At 40.1% G+C, this 24,154-nt stretch overlaps 1 protein-coding gene across 6 annotated transcripts in view; it reads right to left on the bottom strand.

The window, feature by feature from the left end:
- LOC309363121 (A-type potassium channel modulatory protein KCNIP1) overlaps nucleotides 1-24,154 on the bottom strand; it is a 552,464-nt gene that overhangs the window by 357,258 nt on the left and 171,052 nt on the right. Inside the window, exons 6-7 of one of the 6 annotated variants that reach the window (XM_081899208.1) lie at nucleotides 13,462-13,706; nucleotides 10,932-10,990 (exon numbers count right to left, since the gene is read on the bottom strand). The exons of 4 other annotated variants lie outside the window; for them this stretch is intronic. In XM_081899208.1, the coding sequence (XP_081755334.1) occupies nucleotides 13,480-13,706 (227 nt within the window). In that variant the 3' untranslated portion in view covers nucleotides 10,932-10,990; nucleotides 13,462-13,479. Of the gene's footprint in view, nucleotides 1-10,931; nucleotides 10,991-13,461; nucleotides 13,707-24,154 lie in introns of those variants that run through there. One more of the 6 variants, XM_081899207.1, reaches the window with a different exon arrangement.

The following is a 24,154-nucleotide window of genomic DNA, read 5'->3' as shown; positions in this document are numbered from 1 at the left end:
TTTCAGAATGCTATCTACAGTAGCCACAAATATGTGAGTCATAACTAAATATTTTTAAATAATAGCAGTACAGTAATCACAACCATCATCCCAACTTTTTGCTTAGGAGTTGCAACATTGGATGAAATGGCTTGAAGAAGCAGACATGCCTGGCAGTGCCTCACAAAGAAGAGGAGGAAGCAGCATGCACAAAACAGCATTTCCACCCACCCCAGGTGCAATCAGCATATTCTCCTCCTTGGACTGCAGCCCTATCCCACTCTCTCATGCCTGGGCTTCAGAAGCAACAGCCAGGTAGAGCCTGGGCTGACAGCTAGAAGTGTGGGCAGAGTGAAATCTGTTAGGCAGCACAGGGAGCAGTTGAAAGGGAACTGGACAGGAACTGAAAGTTGAAAGGGAACTGGACAGGAACAAATTCACCTCTGGGAGCATCAGGTTAGTACAATCCATATCTCTGTTTATGCAAAAAGAAAAGGGTTGTGTGTGCTCTGTGTGGTTGAACAAGTCTCACTTGTGTGCATGAGAGAGAGATTTCTCGTCATCTCAAAGGCGTGGCTGTTTCCTATCTGTAGAATGGGTACACAATGCATAATGTTATACATCTCTATCATTCCCCCTTGACTCCCCCCCCAAACTAAACATTCCTAAAAGTTTCAATGCTTTCTTATAGTGGAGTCACTCCAACAACCTGATCATTCCTCTTCTGTGAAAGCATTGTGTTATAGCTGCTTAAATTATTTCTAGTCTGCAATCACAAACCATTTTCTCTGGAGCCCTGACTAATACAAGTTCAAACACTTGTTTTAAAAGAATACATATTTCATATGTTAATCCAGCTATAAGTAAAACTGTATTTCCACAAATAATGAAGTATATCCATTTCACGATCATTCAGCCAGCAAGCACAATTTCCTCTAACTGTGCATGTATTTAACATTTGATAGCATGACCATGCAGACTTCACATGCCAAATAGACAACAAATTCTTCTAACACAGGCAAATATGTGAAGGAAAAGCCCTGAAGTATAAATTATAAAGAACAAACCAACTTAGCAAAAAATCAATTAATAATAATAAGAAGAAGAAGAAGAATTTCTACCCCACCCATCTGGGCGGCTTTCAACAGAACATTAAAAACAGAATAAAACTTCAAACATTAAAAACTTCCCTAAACAGGGCTGCATTCAGATGTCTTCTAAAAGTTGGATAGTTGTTTATTTCCTTGACATCAGATGGGATGGCGTTCCACAGGGCGGGCGCCACTACCGAAAAGGCCTCTGCCTGGTTCCCTGTAACCTCACTTCTTGCAGTGAGGGAACTGCCAGAAGGCCCTCAGTGCTGGACCTCAGTGTCCGGGCTGAACGATGGGGGTGGAGACGTTCCTTCAGGTATACTGGGCCGAGGCCATTTAGGGCTTTAAAGGTCAGCACCAACACTTTGAAATATGCTTGGAAACGTACTGGGAGCAAATGTAGGTCTTTCAGGACCAGTGTTATATGGTTTCGGTGGCCACTTTCAGTCAGCAGTCCAGTTGCCGCATTCTGAATTAGTTGTAGTTTCCAGGTCACCTTCAAAGGTAGCCCCAGATAGAGCGCGTTGCAGTAGTCCAAGTGGGAGATAACCAGAGCATGCACCACTCTGGCGAGACAGTCCATGGGCAGGTAGGGTCTCAGCCTGCATACCAGATAGAGCTGTTAGACATCTGCCCTGGACACAGAATCGACCTGCGCCTCCATGGACATCTGTGAGTCCAAAATGACTCCCAGGCTGCGCACCTGCTCCTTCAGGGGCACAGTTGCCCCATTCTGGACCAGGGAGTCCCGCACACGCACCTGCCCCCTGTCCCCCCGAAACAGTACTTCTGTCTTGTTGGGATTCAACCTCAATCTGTTAGCCACCATCCATCCTCCAACTGCCTCCAGGCATCATGTAAACAGAATATAAATATGGTACTGCTGTATTCTAAAGTACCAGGCGTTGTTAACTGGCTGTATTTCCCAACACAGCAAATTAAAAATCTCTCTCAAAGAAAAGCAAGGCAGTTTTATGCAAACATCTATTGAGAGCAGACTGCCTATTAAAATGTGCTCAAAGCTGGTGCAGCAAGGTCATTCATTTCTGTGGGTTTCCACACTACCTCTACCTGCAGGCTCTTCTTGCTTTTCTTTTTATCTTTAAAGCTCATATCCATCCAGTGATTTGAAGTCCCCAAGGACATAGTTATAGAGATTGTTACATGTTCTAAGAAACCTGAAGTGAAGCTGTTAAATGAGCTTTGTGTAAGTTAGCATATCAAAAAGGGGGGGGAATATGAAGTATTCATACGTACACCATCTAAGAATTAAGACTGGAGCCACATCCTACTTAAGGTCAACAAATCACTCCTTTGGGGGAATAAGAATCATATAACTGACAATTTAATACATTTTATCCTTAAAATGGGCAACAATTACTGGATAAAATGTATTATGTAGGTGGAAAGGGTAAAGAAAAATAATGAAGACTTGTGAGGAAGGACGACAGGGGCAAAATAGCACATGTGCTGATTACAAAACAAGCCTCATATTATGAGATGTTTATTCTACTTGATTGGATACCTATGCATTTTGCTGTGCAGCTGTTAATTAGGCTTCTGAGAATGCTCACAAGTCAACCATATCTGCTGGTTTTCAGTAAAGCTTTCCTCTGTGAAGCCTCAAGTTAAAGGCATTAATTGAAGTGTGTCTGAAAAGACTTTTTTCTTCTTACTGTGGCTATTAAATAAGTAAGCAAACTGAGAAGCTGAAAAAGAAAAATATTAATTTAGAAGTGGAATTGAAGATATGATTCATGTACATGCATAGTATCTTCCTTGCAACCCCTTCATTAACATCAACAGAAGAAGAAATATGTGTGATGAAAAATGCCAACATATGAGGTGGCCACACACAGCATTCAAAATCAGACCATCTCTTCCTACCCAAAGACACCATCCATAGTAAACCTATGGAAACTATTGTCCCTGTTTACACGAGCAACTGGGTGTGCTAAATGTGTGGAGGTGGGTGTGCACATCAACCAACTCTCCTTCACAGTTCTTCACAGTGAGAACAGAAATCATGCAGTGGTGGCGTGGTGGCAGCGGGAGGCCCCATTAGCTAAAATGGTACCTCAGGTTAAGAACAGTTTCAGGTTAAGAACGGACCTCCAGAACGAATTAAGTTCTTAACCCGAGGTACCACTGTATATTGTTCTGTAGTCCCTCCACTGAAGACTCCAGGTGTAGACATGCGTACAATAAACCATATTTCTTAAAAGACAATAGCCTCCACTGTGCCTTGGTTTTCCCAACAAAAACACAACCCTGGGTGAACACCTGGAATCCACCTGGAATCTTGGTATCACTCAGCAGAGATTGGGGGTGGCACAAAACTTTCAAAATAATACATTCAGATTGTATACACATGACCATTTGCTCCTGCTCCAGTGCATCCCATCACTGCTGTTTGAAGCAGAGTGTACATGACGTATGTCACAATCAGGGTCAGATCTTATATGAAACTAATGGAGCTAAAGCGTCAGGACCCCTAATCCCGGAGGGATCCCTGAAGCTACTTTAGTACACACTCAAATGAATTACGTTTTTGTTGTATATATTTTAACAATCCCAAAGTTTGAGAGTCAGTAGCACAGATGTTGTAAAGGTGTTATGATCTGTTGCAGAACAACCTAACTGAAGAAGATAACAGTGGTTACCCAAAGCTTGTTGCTGATTGCAAAGGGATCCCCATGACAGTTAAAGCTTGAGGCCCCCCAAAATGTAGCTCCACCACTAGCCACATATCACATGTATACAGTTGCCTGAAAAATACTATGTTTTCCCTCAAACAAGCTTCCATATTATTTGAAAACATAAGTTGTAGTTGAGCTGAGATGTGGACATTTGATACAGCTGTTGCACATGCAGATGACAGCTTCACTGATTAGCAGTTTGGCACGGGGAAACACTATTCCCCTTTAAAGATTATTTTGAGCTTCTTTCTCTCTTTCTAATGGCCCCCCACTCACTTTCACCCTGTCCAATGTTTCCAACTCCTGCCTCCCAGATGTGTCCCATATCTAGCACACACACACACACACAAATGCCAGAAGTTGGGTATTTTGAGGATCAGCTCTCCCCCCTCCCAATATTTTGGACATGTATCCAGGGCTCCTACCCTTTATTAGGGTCTTGTAGCCCTAGGTTGCCCTGACCAACCTCTGAAATAGCAATCTCACCCATTCAAATGTGATCACCTAATAATAGACAGATTCTGATCCTGCATTGCTTATACTTTTTTGAGTAGCCAATTCTCCTTTTCCTCATTCCTTTGGTCATCTTGGTGTGCTTATTCTTGGATTCATAAGAGCTGCCAACAATTTTTATCTAGTGGAAAGGATGCATTTCTTTGGTATGTGTTTGCAGATCAACTAGCCTCATTCACTGTACTTCTTCAAAAAGAAAAAGGGAAATATATTTAATTATGCAAAAATCAGTCCAGTTCAAGAAAGCAATTCAGCATGTTTACTGGTCATTATTATGCTTTAACAGCAATCAATATATAAAAAAAACCAATATAAAACCGGGGTTTAAAATGATTCCTGGCTCTGGTTTAACTCTGTCAATGTTAAGGCAAGTTAAAAAACATCTTTTGCTTACAGCAATATTTGGGCATGTTCTTTGAAGAGTTTCATTTGTACTGCAGGGAAAGGAAATCTAAATCCAGATTGTGTATTCAGAGGCATGTGAGGCTTCCTCACAGAAATAAATAAAAGGCAAACATTACAACTGCCAGAGACTGAGGAACATCCACAGTTTCAAAGCCAAATGGAACCTTAGTCACACAATAGACTTTAAAATAGGCATTAAACAGTAAAACCACAAGGAATCATTCAAGCGCAAAACTTCTATTAGCTATTTCCCCAGATCTTGCCTGTCCAACAAGTCTTATTTCCTATAAAAGATACTGGGTTTCCAGATCTCCTCTCATAAAAGCTATTGATATTTGCTTCAGGCCATATAAACTCATATTCCTTTTGGTTTAAATAGAAATTAAATTAGTGGGGAACCAAATCATACGTAGGAGGAATTCAGGTGGAAAAAGTAAGTGAAAGAATGTCCTTGAAAATATGTTTTCAAATAATCACCATGTTCCTGGCTTCAACTAGACTGTTCCAATACATACTATTTCAGCTGACACTGCATACATGGTTTAAGAGCTAGGCTATTTCAATTATTCATTGAATATTGTTATAGGGTTGGCAGGGGAGATCATTCTGGTTGATACCTGTGGATCCTTTCTAAACCTGTGGTCCTGCATACGTGAGGTTAGAATCTATGAAGAAACTTGCTAAACATGTCAAATCAGCCCCTTTGTCGAGACAATTGCATAAACTAAGTTCCCATCATCTGCATCTTAAAGAGTGAGCTCTGTTGCCATAGGGACAAATGGATGCCACATCATCTTAGGATAGGGAAAAATAGATCAAGCAGAGGGCAAGGTAAGTTTGGCTGATGCTGGAAGCTGTCTTTTTCTGTGTTAGACCCTTGTAAACTGTAATGAAGCTTTACTCTTTTTTTTACACACATATATGCTATAAATTAATTTATTATATATTTGGAATGATTAACCTGCCCTATCTTAAGGGAACATTAAAATAAATGTTAAAAAATTATAGGCATCCAATATTAACAGCACGCCCTACCTGGTCCCAAAATCATTAACATTCCCCAGCACCATTTTTATCCTGACCGTGAAAATCAAAGCACACACATTAAAGGAAAGAATAGCACTGCTAAAAACCTGTGTGCCTTGCTAATTACAAAGATATAACATGAAGGTCAAAATGTTAATCTATTGCTATAATTTATGCAACTTAATTCTACAAGAAAGAGAAGTGTGAATAGAACTTTGCCTTATTATTATTTTTAATGGCTTTTCTTTTTTATATGGTAAGCAACCATTCTTGGAGGTTCATTACTTTCTCCTAACCACTTGGTCACTTCTCCACTTTCTCTGGTCCAAGGATCCCTCTCCTTATGTTGGTCTGTAGTGGGAGGAGACAGTGTTGGAAAAGAGAAGTGGTGAAGAGCTGCTATGCGTGGCAATGTAAGAAGCACTATGTGAAAATAAAGTGCTTCCTCAGAGTCATCTGTGTCATTATAGTAGATCGGAGTGTACACATTAACTTTCTGTGGGGAGAAGCACACCAGACACCTGCAAACTGTTTCCAACTCAGCCAACTGCCCCACACAAGGGAAACCCTAGCGTGATGACACAAAGTAGGCTTTGGGATATATTTCCACTGTGCACACAATGTCTTTCAAGGAGCTGGATTGCATCCCTTGGAAGTCCAAGACATAACAAGCTCTATAACTTGTGCAATTTCAACTACACTTTTGGCAATTCTTTTCAATGGCTCTAATAGTGCTATTTTACTTTGAAGTAAATCTATAGGATTTCACTCTCCCTGTTCACTATCTGATCTGTTTACAATATGGGGGTAGGGTGGAATATTTGTTCCAGCCTTCACTTGATAGATTCAGTGCCATTTCACCAATCATATCAAAGGCCTTTCAGATTTCCAGTGTTTTTGTCTTCTGGGAAATCAAGCTGATATTCTGTCTTCTTCCTCTGAGTTGTTATCTCTAGCACAGACTTTCCGTTTCAAGAAATCTTCTCTCCCCCTGAGCAATACTCTGTTCCCTCAGGCATGGGATCAGAAACAGCCAGCAAGTGGTTGCACAAAATACTGATGAGCCTTTGAAGGAATCTTGGCTTTATCCTTCAGGAAATCTACATTTCATGAAACCAACACTAATCATTAAGATTTTTCTCTGAGAAAGCCATATATGGGAGATGCATAAAGGTATGATCAGGGGTATATATATATATATATATAGGTAAAGGTAAAGGTACCCCTGCCCGTACGGGCCAGTCTTGACAGACTCTAGGGTTGTGCGCTCATCTCACTCTAGAGGCCGGGAGCCAGCGCTGTCCGCAGACACTTCCGGGTCACGTGGCCAGCATGACAAGCTGCATCTGGCGAGCCAGCGCAGCACACGGAACGCCGTTTACCTTCCCGCTAGTAAGCGGTCCCTATTTATCTACTTGCACCCGGAGGTGCTTTCGAACTGCTAGGTTGGCAGGCGCTGGGACCGAGCGACGGGAGCGCACCCCGCCGCGGGGATTCAAACTGCCGACCGTTCGATCGGCAAGTCCTAGGCACTGAGGCTTTAACCCACAGCGCCACCCGCGTCCTATATATATATATATATATATATATATATATATATATATACATACAAAACACTATCAAATACAATAACATATAACATTAATAACATTAATACAATTGCGAGACAAGAAAGTTTGGGTGAGCGCAAATTTTTATTTTTATGACTAAAAAAATTGGACAAATTGGGGGCGCCAAATGGGACAGGCGACTCTGTGCCCCCAAAATGGGACTGTCGTGTATTTTGAGGGATGGGTGGCACCCTACATAGCCACAAAGAGGTTAGAGTATATAAATATAATATAAATCTCCCAGATTCAGAGTTAAGCTTTGAGCCCTTGCACAGGCCAGGAGCAATCTGGTGCTACATGTTGGCCTGCTGGGGTATATCTACTGTCATTTTCTGGAGCATCTGATGACTGATTGGGGAAGTAGGCTCTCTTATGTTATCTTGCATGAAGACCCTTCAGTGATTTTCCTGTTATATGTGGCTTGCTACTTAATAAAATCACTGAACTTCTCTCTACCAGTGTGGTTATCTGTCTATGAATCCAAAACAACCCTTGACTTTGGCAAGACAACAATATATAAAAATTAAAGAGCAACCATTAAAATCAAGAGCAGGCATAGGCAAACTCAGCCCTCCAGATGCTTTGGGATTACAACTTGCATCATCCCTAGCTAACCGGACCAGTGGTCAGGGATGATGGGAGTTGTAGTCCCAAAACATCTGGAGGGCTGAGTTTGCCTATGCCTGACCAAGAGGCTACATTAAAATACTAAATGCCAACAAAATATTTCAATCAATCAAAGGAAAGGAACTACCCAACAATCTCTGCTGTGACTAAAACAGAAAAAGTGCTGATTCATCTTTCTTAAGACTTGACAGATAAAGCTATAAATCATTTCACTTTCCTGTTTGTTTTACAATCTGAACAGGAGGTTGCTTTGGTGCATATCTAATATAAATGTTGTATTGCTTAGCCTGTTCAGGTGTATCTGCCAGGCTTTTGTATTCAAAATGTCATTATCCATTTATTAATATTTACTGAAGAGTAACTCCAGATCCCTGCACACAACTTTATCTTAAGTGGTGTTAGGCTGATGTTTTTTACTATCTGTTTAACAGATACACAAGACTGATTTCTTCCCACTAGCTCACCCTAAGTATAAATTAATACTCTCTTTCAACACTCACATTAAGACCTGCTTTTCATTAACTGGAAATTCCATATTGGCAAATGATTTTATCGATGTTGCTGCTGTTGTTGGAAGTATCCTGTTTCCCTCCCTTCATGTTCACACTTTCATGCACCCGGTGAAATCCTAAAATATTTATAGTTGCACCCAACATAAACAATTTACATCATGTCCCCTTCTGACTATCTCTATTTCAACAGAGCACACAAATATGTGCACATATATTTCAGTTCTGAAATAATTACTATATGACTTCCATTACATTTCACCATAGCATTATTATATTATATTATATTATATTATATTATATTATATTATATTAGTATATCCATACATTTCACCATAGCCAATACATTTCACCATAGTAGGGAAGACTGTGCGAAACAACCTTTAGCTTTCTCCATCTGCTTCAGGTGCTCAGTGTGGATGGACAAAACTAATGACTCCACACTCTCTTCTTAAGGATCCCTACATTTAAACTGGACTTGGATCAGATAGCCAAGTAAATAGAGGATAACTTCAAACAGAAGGCAGCTTTTTATAGCTGTCTTCTGCAAAGTAGGACACAGTCTGTGACAATGTTCCCATCGTACTGCATTAAGGTCAGTAGAAGAACCTATAACTCAACTTGAGAAGCACTGAGAACAACTCAATAATTGCTTTGGACAAATCATTTTTCACAAACCAGCTAGTTGCAAGGTCTGGTACTGAAAGGAAACCAAAGGGCCTTTTTAAAATGAAAAATCTTAGGAACACCTTAGATTAACATAATGCAGGCACTTTCACGTGTTTCCACATACTTCCCAATGTCTTCACTTCAAAAGAAAATTAAAAACCATCTGACTAGAGATATCTCTGAGAAATGAAGTCATTAATATCAGGAAAAATTCAAAGGCCTAGTATTCCACTAAGTATATTCATGGAAAGCACTAAGCAGTTAAGGAGTAGGCACAGTCACATTTTATGTTAATTGTATCATTTTATTTTACAGCTATCCCAGCCAAAGGGCTAGACAGTTAAACTCACTAGCAAACTCAAGTAAAAGAAATATATTTTGCACCACCTCCCATTGTGATGGGTTGCCTTTCCTTCAAATTTTCATTCTGTACCATTTTGAGACAAAACTTAAAACTCCAAGGATATGAAAATTCAAATTGCTAGCATGCCATTTCATTTAGTTCAAAATAATTAATACAGTGGTACCTCGAATTAAGAACTTAATTTGTTCTGGAGAGTCTGTTCTTAACTTGAAACTGTTCTTAACCTGAAGCACCACGTTAGCTAATGGGGCCTCCTGCTGCCACTGCACTGCCGCTGCACGGTTTCTGTTCTCATCCTGAAGCAAAGTTCTTAACCCAAGGTAATATTTCTGGGTTAGCGGAGTCTGTAACCTTAAGCGTATGTAACCTGAAGCATATGTAACCCAAGGTACCACTGTATTCCATAAACCTTCAAATTCTCACACACCCCCCAAAGAAAACGGTCCAATGAAGGGAAAAGAATATCCACTGGAAACATTGGTCTATCTAGCTCAGTAATGGCTAAACTGATTGGTAACATTCAGAATTATTTTTCACTCCTACCTGGAGAAACCAGGGATTGAACCTTTAGTCTTATGCATGTTTCCAAATAAAAACCTTACAGGTAAATTTCACCTTATGTGAGGTTACGTTCCTGGCTGTTGTGTGTATAAGCAAAATTGTGCAAAGGCAGAACAGGCCCTGGAATGGCACCACACAACCATCCCTACCTGTCTGAAGCTGACACTGAGTAGGCCATGCTCTCCCCATCAAGGCAGAGAGCTTTTTAAGCCACCTGCCTTATTTACCGGGCTTTGGGAAGGTCATGCAAGGCCTTTGCAAGACTCTCGTGACCTTCCCAGAGCATGGAAAGCAAGGCAGGGACTTAAAATCTCTTTCTGATGATACTTTCCCACTGCAGAAAGAGCTTTTTAAGCCCCCACCTTGCTTTCCGCATCCTAAGGTCACACACAAGGGCACCTGCAAGATCTCAGACAGCCATTCTAGAGTTTATTCCTGCTTCTCACACCTCTTTTGCACAATCACATATTGAAATCTACCTGAACTTCTTAAATGTTCAGTAGAAGTTGCTTACAGATCTTTACAGCTTTGAATACTAATTTTGCAACTGATTTAGTTCCATGGGATTGTGTATATGTGAGATTGTGTATCCATGACCAGGAGAGCTGTATACTAATTTAAAGACCTTCCTGGGAAGGAAAAAGTCAAGGAACAAATAACTCTAGTAATTTCATGGGTAAAACAATTTCTAACACTTCGCTATCACATGGGCATACACAGTTTTTATAGGAATGCCATTACATTTTATTTCCAAAACAGTAAAAAGAAAGCAAATTAATGTGAATGCTTTCCTATATCTGGGACAAATAACAACCTCCAGTACTTAGAAAAGACTTCTCCTGGATCCACAGCAGCCTCAAATGTAATGGAGAATAACTCTGTATGGTAGCTCCAGCCAGTTCAGCATTGTCTGTACCAACTGGTGGACCTTCTCCTAGGTTTCAAAAGTGGAGATAAATGTTTTAAATAAATAAAAATTCCCTGGTTCCTTTAGCAAAGCATGCATAAAACAACTGAGCTACAGCCCGCCTCCCACTAGTCACCCCCCTGCAAATTTGCAAATAGGGTGACAGATTTCTAAGCCACAGGTTATAAATTCTAGTAATTTTCAGCCTTTCCATTTAAGAAATTAAGTACAGATGACTGGTGAAGCAGCATCTTTCCTCCCCTGAAGCAGTTAATTTGGCATTTTACTGCAGTGGTCTTTCAACACTGTGAAACAGACAAACAAACAAATGCTAGTTTTGAATTTTTAATAGTTTGGGCTGTAATGCTGCATGCAAGAAAAATGCAGACCGAGAACATTAATATTTCTGACCCAAGTATCATTTATCTAAAAGCAATTGCAGCATTTCGCTTTTAGTACATTCTTTCCAGAAATTCTGCAGGTGATTTAACTACTGTGCTGCAAATTCTAGGAAAGGACCATGAAAGCATCATGTTCTACATATGGACTGTACTGCACTCTGCTGTATGCTGGTGGTATCGGTCAGCTCAGATATACAAAGCAATTTACCAGAAATTGTGAACAGTACTACATACTCCCAGTGGCATTTTGAGTAAGCATGCTCCTTTTATAGACTCGTCTTTTTTTTAGGGTTCTAAAAAAAACTATGAGTAAAAGGCCTTTGAAGAAAAAGATACACAAAGGCCAAATATTCTAGGGAGCCTTGACATTAGAAGATGCTTCCCTGCAATTGACTGATCTATGCAGAACTTTCCGCAGTGCAGCTAGAAAATGAAACATCAGTCAATGGAGTGGACCTGAAACCATCTCCCACTATACAGTGGTACCTTGGTTTTCAAACTTAATCCATTCCAGAAGTCCGTTCCAAAACCAAGACGTTCCAAAAACAAGGCGCACTTTCCTATAGAAAGTAATATAAAATGGATTAATCCATTCCAGACGTTTAAGAACAACCCCTAAAACAGCAATTTAACATGAATTTTACTATCTAACGAGACCATTGATCCATAAAATGAAAGCAATAAACAATGTCCTGCAGTCACACAATCAATCAGTAGGTTAACTGGGTTCCACGAAGTCACAAAAACAAAAGAGCCACAAAAACAAAAACACAAAATGAATAACAAAACCAGACAGACCTCAGCGTAACACTCAAAACGGAAGCGTGGCACTCAAAACAGAGCATGTTTGGCTTCCGAAAAAAGTTTGCAAACTGGAACACTTACTTCCGGGTTTGCAGTGTTTGGGTTCCAAGTTGTTTGAGTACCAAGGCATTCGAGAACCAAGGTACTACTGTATCAGCTTTGGCTTTGCAAATGATGGTCATAAATTCTATTTTATGCTGGATTTTGAACAACAGTTATTTCTTTCGAAAACAAAATACAGAAATTAAGGTGGCCAAATGAGTCCTAATGCAAACAAGCTCCACCGGTCCAGCAGCTGTGCATAAATCCAAAAGGAATGTCACGCAGAGGCTCTCAACTTGGCTAAAGGAGCCATGTAGTCCCAAAACAGAGCTAAGGAACATGGTTGAACTGCAGTTCCAAAGCTAGAACAATTTGACTGTGTTCAGAACTGCCCCCCCCCCGGCAAAACAACAACAATTGGGCTTCCTGCCCCTTCTTCACCAAGCCTCTCTGCAGACAGCATAAGAATTTCCTTTGTATGAACAAAAATTATCTCTAGACAAATGTTAAAGGGAAACAATATGCTTTTTTTGCACCAAGGCCCAAAATAAACACACAAAAATAAGTAAAAACAAAAAAAAAAATTCCTTCCAGTAGCACCTTAAAGACCAACTAAGTTAGTTCTTGGTATGAGCTTTCGTGTGCACGCACACTTCTTCAGATACACTGAAATAAGTAAAATAAGTAAGTACACTTCACTAACCAAGCAGAGCTGCTCCTCCTTCTGGTATGTTTCTTGATCTGTTGTGTGTGACTCTTGGACCTTCCAAAAGCAATCAGGCATTCAACACTGAAAATCCCCTAAGGGTGGGGGTGGGGATACTGCAATGCACAGCTCAAAGTGAGGAAAGGGATAGCAGCCAGTGAATTGCTAGGGGTTAGTGAAAAAAGTGTTTGTGTGCAGGGGCCCTGCACAAATGGATGAGCGCCTAATGAAAGCCTCAAACCCTATCCAGACTTTTCCCTGTTTCAGCCAACTCCCCACATCTTTTCAAAACAAGTGGTCAAAAAAGGTAACGAGGCCAGACCTTTCTGCTTCTTGTCATTTGAACACTACACCTTCTTCAAATAATCAATATTATTGTAATATTGGTGTCTCGGCAAGAGAGACTGAAAGTGTAGTACACTATAACTCGAAATCTATCCTCTTATTAGTTTTCTCCTCAGCAAAAGAGGCTTTTATTTTACTGCCTCATTCTTGGGCACTTGAGAATTTATTCAGAATTGGTTGGTACAGTGTTTGGAGCTTACCTTATTATTGTGAGGTGGCTAAGGGTGCTGTATACGGTTTTCATCTGAGTAATCATTTCCTCTGATATGCCACAGCTTTCTAGGCTGCCTACACTTCCTGATCCAAGAAAGCTCAAATGAAAGAGTCACCTCCACATGTGTCCACCTGGGCTTCAATTGAAACATAGGCACCTGGGAAGGCTGCAGTGTGTAGATTAGAGGTGAGATGATCTGCATACTGTTAGAAAAGTCACTCCCTTGGTCACCTTAAAAGCAAGATATGCACTTTCAAAACCATGAACTGTGAAGATTGAACAGTTGTTGTTTTCTATTCTCTTTTGGGAGGAAATGCAGCTTTTTTCTCATTACTTGACAGAAATTGGTTTGTAAAAAAATCACACGCATGTAGGTGCCACAACAAGTAAGCAAGCAATCCCAAAAATGGTAAAGCTAGATAGTCACATGATTGGGTTTATTTGTTTCTTATTTAAACATGGGGAAATCCATGCAAAACACTGCCTTTGTCATCCAAGACATGGGAGCCAGTGCAGGTCTGTATATAGTCTGTGCCTTTGGAAGGCTGGGCAGAGAAAAGCCACATTCCTGTGGCTATAATGGCAGACTATAAGGAAGGGCTTATAAAGGGTTTGGACCTATAGCCCTAAAAGGGTCCTCACCCTGATATATTATGGGTATTAAGCATATATTTCTGATAGGATTTATATTTGTGTTTTTGTAGTTTACTGTGGAACTTATTTTTTGCACTGCACTCAGCTTCTAATTCAAACCAGACATTTATAGGAATAAACAGTCATAAAGCGTTTCTAGGAATGCAGAAAAAATTGTTTCCCAATTTAATAACTTTTGCTGCAGTGAAATTTAGTCCTCAGTCCCTACGATACCCTGTACATACATTTTAAGAGCACATGCATCTAAGTCCCCCCCCAAATGAACACTATTTTCATAACTGAGCAAATTAAAGTTTATTGCTATTCATGTTCAATGATTTCCTTTTAATTCTGCCCTTGGAATATTGGTTGCTTACTTCAGTGCAATATGTGGACAGCAGAGAGCAGTGTTATCTGGCTTATTTCAACATGGACTTTCAAAACTGCTGTTTGAGCTGTCCAAAAGAAGGAAGAAACGGTGTCTCAGATTCCCATTTATCACAGAATGGGATTTCAAACAAAGTACTTCCATTCTCTGCTCTTAAGTCCTAACTAGTTCCTACCTGTGTTTCAAATCCTGTCCAATTTAGAATGGCTATTAAATACACAAATTGCAAAGTTAGTGCTGTTGCACTCCACTCAGATCTTTATCATCTGTTAATAAAATGCATGTTTTGGTGCTTAGTGTAGTAGAGGAGAGATAATGGAATTAATCTGTGAATTTAATAGAAAATAAATATTTTCTCTGAGTGGAGTGCATGCAAATTTATTTATTATCTGATTCTGATAATAAAGTTTGGTGTTGCTTAGTTTAGAGAGGAGGAGACAGTAAAATATTGGTTGCATATGAGGTCTTCTGGTGGTTAAAAAAGTTGAGAAGCTACCTTTTCACATTTTAGTAGAATAATTGGGGGGAAACAGCCTTATATCAGGTAAGATTAGTCCACTCCATTCTTATCTACTCTACTCCATTATTATTTTTTTTTAGAATACACATGTGAAGGCAGGCCTGTATCATTGAGTTTTTAATGTTTGATGTTTTATTATGTTTTTATATGTGTTGGAAGCCACCCAGAGTAGCTGATGGGTGGGGTAATAATAATAATAATAATACTGTAATAATAATAATTCAATGATTATTATTACTTCAGCCCTTCAGCTGGCTAAAACTAATAGCAACATCTGGAAGGTTGGAGAAAGGTTGGAGAAAGTTAATTTGTTTGTAATCCAGGTTGGAGAAAGTTAATTTGTTATGACAAGCTGCAGCTCTTCAAGATCTCTTTCCTGCTATGTGACTCTTTTAATTGGAAATGCCAGGAATTGAATCAGGCTCCTTCTGTATGCAAAACATATGACACACATCAGCATACGTACTGTTTATTATTATTATTATTATTATTATTATTATTATTATTATTATTATTATTATTATATACCAGCCTTTGTTAGAAGGAAAGGTACATGCTATATTGGCAACATCAGGAAGTTGATGGGTTTCTGTTGATTATCTCTAGGAAGCAGCTATGTTTGCAGAAGAATGTTTATAGTGGGGTCGTAATTCAGAAGAATGCTGCATGAATTTGTTTAGGACTGAGCTATTAATAACCAGGCATCAAGTTCACTGCATCCCATAGGTTAGCTTATTGGCAAGTGACAATTATGAACCCCCCTTTTTTTCTTGCATCTGTTAGTTTAAGAGAAGCCAAAGTGGTGTCGGTGTGTCCAATAATCAGGGCTGATGGAATTTATAGTCCAGCAACATCTAGAGGGCACCAGGTTGGCGATGCCTTTATTAAATTGCAATTCTGTGGGCAGGAGCTGTCTAGTTCTGTCTAGACCTTTTGGCTTGTGGCTGTCTTAAATCACCTGTGATTTTCTCTCAATTCTTAAACCAGGCACACTGTAAATTAGGTTAGTTGACAAAGAGAAGGAAGCTCTCAGAACCATGCAGTACTTGCCCATTTAAGGTAAAAAAAAAGAAAAAAGCATAGGCATCTGAACTTGCACAAAATAGTATAGCACCAACAATTCAGTTCCACATGTACAGCATGACCTATCTCCCCCCACAAAAAAAGGGGTTGGCAAAGTTTTCTGCAGCTTTTAGAAAATCAGCACAATACTTTCTCCCACCACATTTTACTGAAAAGAAAATCCAGATTTGATATGAAGGAGTCTGCAAATGAGCTCTATGATGGGCTTCCCAGAAGCAGCAGCATGGATGACAGTGCTTGGTGCTCTGGTTTTTATGAAGGCTAATAACATCCTTCAAATATTGTTATTCCTTATTTCCTCTTAATATTCATTAATCTGTTATTTGGGAGCTTTTTAGGGAAAATGATAAAGCAAGACCAATGAAGATGAATATGCAGCTATACTAACTGCTCAGCTTCCTAAGGTAAAATAAAAGAAACAAAAAAGATCACAATTTTCTGGGTGTCCCAGAAGAAATAAAACAGTGATTGCTGGAAAATGCATTGGAGGGAAGATATATTGGTAAGGATAGCAACGGGAATCAGCTACCAAAGCTTGGCTTTAGTGAATACTGAAAAATATACACAGAGATTAAATACAGGGATTAGATGGCAACGAAGCAAGCAAAGCCTACTCTTGAGTGCATGATTAAGTGCATAAGTGCACAGAGATGAAAGATCAAAAGCTTAGAAATTCTAAGTAGGGGTACACTAAGTAGAAGTACACTAGGGGGGGTATTATTGCCATTTAGAGGCTATCTACAGGCTTATTAGAAGCCTAAAACTCTTTAACAAGGAAAATACTGCGTTAGGGGGGAACAACTGAGCAGAGAAGCAGTAGGAAGAAGGTGCTTAAGCTCTTTCCCACCCATCATTTCCCCACTTTAATTCTCCCCCAGCAGCTTTTCTCTCCCTTTTCAATCACCCTCTCTTGAATCTTCTCTATATTGGAAAATAAGCACCAGGACATTAATAAGTTCATTTGCCTCTTAGGTGTAATTAGCCCTTTATTGCAATCATAATTGGGAGAGAGGTTGCTTCATTTTTTACATTGCAAGTGTCTTCAAGCACAAACATGCCACCATTAGTTATTATTAATCTTCATGCTCATATCCTGTCTTCTTTGCTACAGGGCCAAGAAGCAACAGCAATACAACTAAACACAATGGCAATGTTCTTCCTCCATGGTCAGAGGAGTAATTCTGAAACCGCAGGAGGGGCGGCTGCTGTCATTTTCCTGCTTGCCAGTTTCCCACAAGCATCTGGTTGGCCACTGTCAGAGCAGGATGTGGAACTACATGTGCCCTTGGTCTGATCCAGCAGAGTTACTGATAATGCAAAATTGTGCAATAGAAATTTACCCAGTCCCATAGCACCCTTAACTTCCCCAATATGGCATTACATTTACCAGCTCTCTCCTAATGCCATCTCTCTCTGGATGGAATTAGACATCAACATTTTGTTGGGAAACTAACCAAGTGCCCATTTGCCCAGTCTTAACTGCACTTCCTCTCATTTTCCGTAGAAACAAGTGCTTATTGACTGACAAGCAAGGTAAAATAAGAATGGGAAAGGAAAAAATTTAATGCAACTCACTCTTGGAAACTGCTTAGTGACTAACAATCCCAACACAAAGAAAAATGCTCCTGTCCAATTATGATAGTTCTGTTATCTTCTGTAAGCAGCTTTATATAAATACTTGGGGGACAGAATCATAGGATGGTGCAACATTTCTTGAATAAAAGGCAAGTTTCAAAAATACTATTAGACAGCCTGCTAACAATTAACAGGCTGGTGCTACAATCAGCATACCAAATTATTACTCTACTTTATGACAATGCTGAACTGATTGCAGTTTGAAAGGTGAGGTGTATCTAGTTCGTGGATAGTTATTGACACCATGTCTCCTGGGATGGAATAAACCGACAACAGTAGTCTTTTTTCCAAATGAGAATAACAATAGCAATTATTTATAGTATTTAGACAGCATTTCCCACTATGTTCAAAATTAAGGAGTGCTTAGAATGGTCTCAAAAGAAAATGGAGCCTTCTAAATGACAATATCCTTCACATATCCTACACTGCAGTGCACATCAGCCTACCAGTAAAGTACTTTGTGATGTGTTCACTACCAAGCTCTTTTCGGGTGGGGGATTAAGGTACCCATTGCCTAAAAATAATCCCTACATAAAAAATGATGTTATCAGAGGAAAAGCTGGGCCAGAACCCTCTCTTGGCATGGAGTGTGAGTGTGTGTGCACATGTACATGTACATTTAGGCATGCAATAATTTACACAGGAAACATTCTCTCAGAAAGTGGTGTACCCTCATTGATTGGAGTATTTTAGAGTGGGGTTTCTGGTTGTTGTTGTTAAAATTTATATACTGTCCTTTATCTGAAGATCCCAGAAAAATACAACAGTAAAATACAAAATGATAATACAAAATACATAATAAAACAAAACAAAAACAAACCAATAATGCCCCCCAACAAACACATTTAAAAAGGCATAGAATGTTAATCAACCAAATGACTTTTTGAAGAGAAACGTTTTCACCTGCTGCCTAAAGATATATAATGAAGGCCCAGGTGAGCGTGTCTGGAGCGAACATTCCACAAACAGGCAACCACCACAGAAAACAACCATCTCTGAGACCCATTCCATCAGCTCAGGCAGGGAGACTGCTGGGTAGCGAGGCTGGTGATAAACCAACAACATCCTTAAGCTGTCTCAATTGTACAGTGCCAGGAAGACACACTTGAGATCCCCTGCTCAACTGGACAGAGAGCCTAGAGAAGAGGTAGAATCCCTATAGACTACAGCAACGCCCCCCTCCCCAACCCTCAAGTCTGTCCTGATGCTGCACTGAGTACCCAGGTGGGCACAGCTGGGTTAGACCAAACCCACCATGTCTCAGTGTTGCAGACCAGATTGGCCTCCTCATCCATAATCAAATTTTACTCAGAATCAACCTGGCATTCAGCAACAGCAGCCACAGACCTGAGGGCTGGCTGATAGGACCACTGCAATCCTGAAGATTGGAGAAAGGGCAGCTGTCTGTGCTGTGTGCCCCTACTCTACCTGCCCCAGCTCCCATACCATATCTCCCTCTACCCTGAACCACTGTAATTGCTCCTCCCCCCTGCTCTCCCCAGGCAACTCCCACATCTTTAAATTAAAAACAACAACTATACTAAACACAATGTGCAACAGTCTGTTCAAATTTCTTCATTTAGAAAAACAACAACCCAGAATCAACCAAATCAGCTGAACCCTGGAATGCCTATGAGTTTCCGCATCCCACACATCTGGAGCTTTTTAAATACATTGGTTTTGGTGGAACAGCAGTCGTCTCTCTTTAAAATACAGCAGGGAAATGCAGGAAGAAATGTTTTGTCTTGGTGGCCTCAAATGCCATAAATTCTTTATTATCTGTGCCACGTTTACATAAGCAGCTGTTCCATTTTCAAAGCATCAAGCGGGCAACATAAAACATTTAGCTAAATGGCTGCATACCACACAGACTCTGTGTTAATCAGCCTCATTTGAATCAAGACTAGCAGATGAGAAGGCAGATCCTTTCTAACCATTAAAGCACATTGGGAGGATTATAAAAGCCAAAAGTATTTTCCCTGTGCTGAATGTGTACAGCATGGGCCAACATGTGGTATTTATTGGCTTGTGCACAGGCAAAGAAAGGTTTCAAACAGAGTAAAAGCAGGTAGCCTCACAACAGATTACAATTCCATCCAGTCAATGAAATGGCTAAAGGAAGAGTGATGTACTCTTTGCAAGAATGCAACTATTACTCTCCAGCTGCCAATCAATGTAGGATTAATGTGCATGTTTGCATGTGCACTAGATGGTATTAGACAGATGGGAAAAGCAGCAATTACAGAGGCAAATGGTGCAATAAAGCACTTCTGTTTAGCTGTTGTTAATATTTTGTAAATAATTAACCATCACTTTTGGACAGCTTTCTTTCTTGTTGAGCAGGCAGATTGTAACACCAACAGTGTACCCTTATAAAATGTTGCCCTGCATGCACCTCTTGAAAATCCATTACAGTGGTGCCTCGCAAGACGAAATTAATTCGTTCCGCAAGTCTTTTCGTCTTGCGAGTTTTTCGTCTTGCGAAGCACGGTTTCCCATAGGAATGCATTAAAAATCAATTAATGCGTTCCTATGGAAACCGAACCGCCTTCAGACCAGGTCTGGGGACAGTCTGTCCCCCAACCTCTTCTGAAGGCTGGTGGGGGCGAAAGTCTTTGCTTCCCCCCCGCCTGCCTTCCCGGGACAGTCCCAGGGGCTTTTAAAATGCTTTTAAAAGACTTTTCCGCTGTCCGGGGCGATCTTAAAATGCTGGCGGGCGGCAGCGAAGCCTTCGCTGCCGCCTGCCAGCATTTTAAGATCGCCCAGGGACAGCAGAAAAGTCCTTCGCTGTCCCTGGGCGATCTTAAAATGCTGGCGGGCGGCAGCGCTGCCGCCCGCCAGCATTTTAAAATCGCCCCGGAACAGCGGAGGAATTCTCAGCTGTCCCGGGGCGATTTAAAAGCCCCCGGTTAGGCAGGCAGGGGGGGCAAAGACTTTTGCCCCCCGCCCGCCTTCGGAAGAGGTCCAGTATGTGAAGAGACTGAAATAATTAAATTGTTTAGTTAAGTTGTTTTGCAGATAAACTGCTAGATATAAAGAAAATAGGCCATATTTCACATGGCTAAAATGGAGTGAGCAAACTATGTTACCATGGCACCCCTAACTCTTGAACACAAGGCAAATTAGTAGGCAATCCTATCCACATTTACTAGGGAGTAAGTCCCATTGAATTCACTGGAATTTACTTCAGAATCAGCCAAGTTACTTAAAGCATCATCTGTGCTCATATGAAACAGCCAGAGCATTGTTGCCACCATGAAGGGAGGTTAGACTGGTGGGCACAATATATGGGAACTTTTCAGTGTTAACCGCACAACTGTTGAACTCCCTCCTTCAGGAATTTGATTGCCCCCCTCCATTTAGGTGGGTGTATAAAAAGTCCCCTCCCTTTCATATTGCTATTAATGGAGGTCGTATGCCATCCAGTCATGAATTGCCACTTTCTTACAAGTTTGCATGTGAAACAGTCTAAGGGCTGCCTAACGTCTTTCAAAAGTACTTTCACTAAGCATGAGACTCCTGCCACCGCTCATGATGAAATCAAAGTAGCAGGTTCTGGTTGTAGTGATGGATCTTATGGACATGCTGCCACTCTCAGGGAACATTCTATGTATTTTGTGCACATTGTATGTTCAGGGGGAATCGAACATAACGTGTAAAATATAGCTAAAATTCCTAAACTAATAAAAATGTGCAAAACTTTATTAGAGTTATCAAGACCCATTGCTCCCAGCAGGACATGCTCAATACAACACCTTTCAGCCATGGAAGCAATAGTTGTGACAACATTGCAGCTAATCCAGGAACAAAAGAAGATAAATTTGGCTTCTTCTTGCTCATTTGGCAATATCTTAGTTAATTAAAACAGAAAGCAGAGACAGTGCAGGAAGAGCCTATTTACTTTTATTGTAGTCCTCCTCTTTACAAGTCTCTGGTGTTTTCCCCATTTTTTAATCCAAGAGAATAGATGGAGTAAGCTCATGCTGACTTAAGCACTTTTTTAAACTACCATTCCAAAACTCACAGTCACGGGCAAGGCTCGATACTGCTAAAAATTGACTCAGCTCAGTTGAAATCACTAGGGTTATGCTAATCTAGATCAGATGATGATCATATTGAGACAGTCAAACTTTTAGGAGGCTGACAATGCAGAACATTATTTGGAGGTCAGCAAAAGGCAGCTATACAGGACAAGTTTTGAAAACTCTAATTGCCTAAATTTATCCCCTCTCAGCTCTTATAACCTTTAGTTTTAATTTAGGAAAATATGTGGACACAGTCTCAAGACCTCATCTGGCAGGTAACTAAGCATACATTGGGAATTTGATTTTATAGGAAATGCTGAATAACCAATACCCTCTGGATAATAAGGTGTCTAAACACAATTATTAACTTGAGTGTCTTGATCACTTGGTCTATTGGTATGGTTTTGCCAAAAGTATTGAATGATTTTGCGTAAGATCAGGTATTTAAAACCATGGATAAAACGTTCACTGATAAAGTGACTCAGCGAGCAGTCAGATTTACATATAAAAGAGAATAAAATTGTATTTTAATTGTATTCTGGTTCTTTTTATTTCTTAATTTTACAATACATTTTAGTACTGACTGTTTAGTTTTGTCCATATGCAGTTAACAAAAAATAAAAATAAAAGGAAACCATGGTTCCCACTATGAGAATAAGATGCAGTAAGCCTCGGGCTTGTGCCTTCTCCCTTCTCCTCTTGCATACCAGAAGAGGCTATCTTTAAGGCACCTGAACTTGGAGAACTATGGTTTGGTTAAACTTTGGTTTGAGAACCAGTCAGAATTTGAACCAAGATTTGATCTTGACTTGTTCTTAAAAACTATACTTTAAACACCTCACACTTGCCTGAGTTACTAACCAACAGCCTGGTCAAAATAAAGAATCCTAACATTAACATATGATTAATTTTAAATTAGATCATTATAATGCTTAGGATTTTAGCAGCTCCATCCTCCACATTATCAGAAGTAAGCCTTATGATGTTCAACAGAGCTTATACTCTGTGAGTTTACTCAGAAGAAAGGACTGCAAGTGTGATTACTAAGCAGTGAGTCCAATTCTATCCAATGAAGTTTACTCTAAAGTAGGGATGTAAGAAGGCCATAATCTCAATTCCAACCTGTCTCTGTCACAATCAGTGCTGTTTCCAATCTGCTGCAGGTCATTTTCTACCAAATGCTATGCTATCTTGCTCTCTGCTATTTAACGTAATTACTTATGTAATTTACATTATTATGAATTTAACATAATTAATGACACAATTATTTACACACCATACATTTCAAAGTAAAGGAAATGTCAGAACAGTGCAAAAAGTTTGTTAGATGTGGGCTTTAAAAACTAGTGATCGTATTCAACCAATCATATTGGCTGGATTGATTTCTTTTCCAGGCCTGGGATGGAAATGCAAACAGTGGCAATTTCCATTTCCAGTGGAGTTCTCTGACATCCCTACTCCCAGGTAAGTGTGCATAAGGTTGCCGTTTTATGCACTTACCAATTCCTAAGTTCTCTACAAAGGCCGGGGATCAGAGACACAGTTTCCTCCATAAGCTTCAATCATAAAAGAATGGACACAAGGAAGGGGATGGAGCACAGTTTGAATTATGGCAGAGTGAACCAGAGAATTAACCAATACTTCAATGTACAGCGAAGAGAAACCTAAGGGCAAATGGGTTCCCACTCAGTAAATGAAAGCTGAAGTGTTAAGCTGCAATGTTGGGTTTAAGCAGAACACCAAAGCACGAGATTGAAGAGGAAATGGGGAGAGAAAACAGAAAGATGTGTGCATTATGAAGTCAGTAAACATTTAAAGAGAATACAAGAGAAGAGAAACAAGTGTAAAGAATGAAAAAGCGTATTACAGTCATAACAAGCGGGATAGATTACAATCACAATTCATCCTCAAAGCAGCCTTTTGTGAACTGCTTCACAGTTCATTATTGCTACATTTTAAGGCTGAGAACACTGAAGCTGTGATAACAGAATCACCAGTCAGTGAATCCCTGAGTGTGTCGGGATATGAGATTATGGGATTTGATAATGATGAAATGGGTAACATCCAGGAGTAAGAAGCCCAGAGGTGACCATACATTTTCATAAGCAAGCCAACCTTTGATGGCTCCTCTGCTGTCACTGTTATTTGTTTTCCCCAGAGCCTTAAAGTGTGCACAAAATTAAGCCATCGTCATTTTATTCCCCCTCCCATCCGCTTTTTTTGTGCTTTGTGAATATAGGCTGTACAAAATGCAAGCACAGCTGAAAGAACTCCAGCCTTGGCCCCTGGGAGCATGCAATTTGTTTCCAAGATAAAAGTTAGCAAGCTATTAGCTGTCAATGATGCTGTCGCTGACTTAATGAGAGTGCCGTCTTATCTTTATGTCCTCGTTTGC

The sequence above is a fragment of the Podarcis melisellensis genome (genome assembly GCF_964234715.1).
Source record: "Podarcis melisellensis genome assembly, chromosome: 2".
In the NCBI taxonomy this organism is placed as follows: Eukaryota; Metazoa; Chordata; class Lepidosauria; order Squamata; family Lacertidae; genus Podarcis; species Podarcis melisellensis.
Note: the sequence above shows the minus strand (reverse complement) of the source record. Positions and strands in the feature narration are given on the sequence as shown.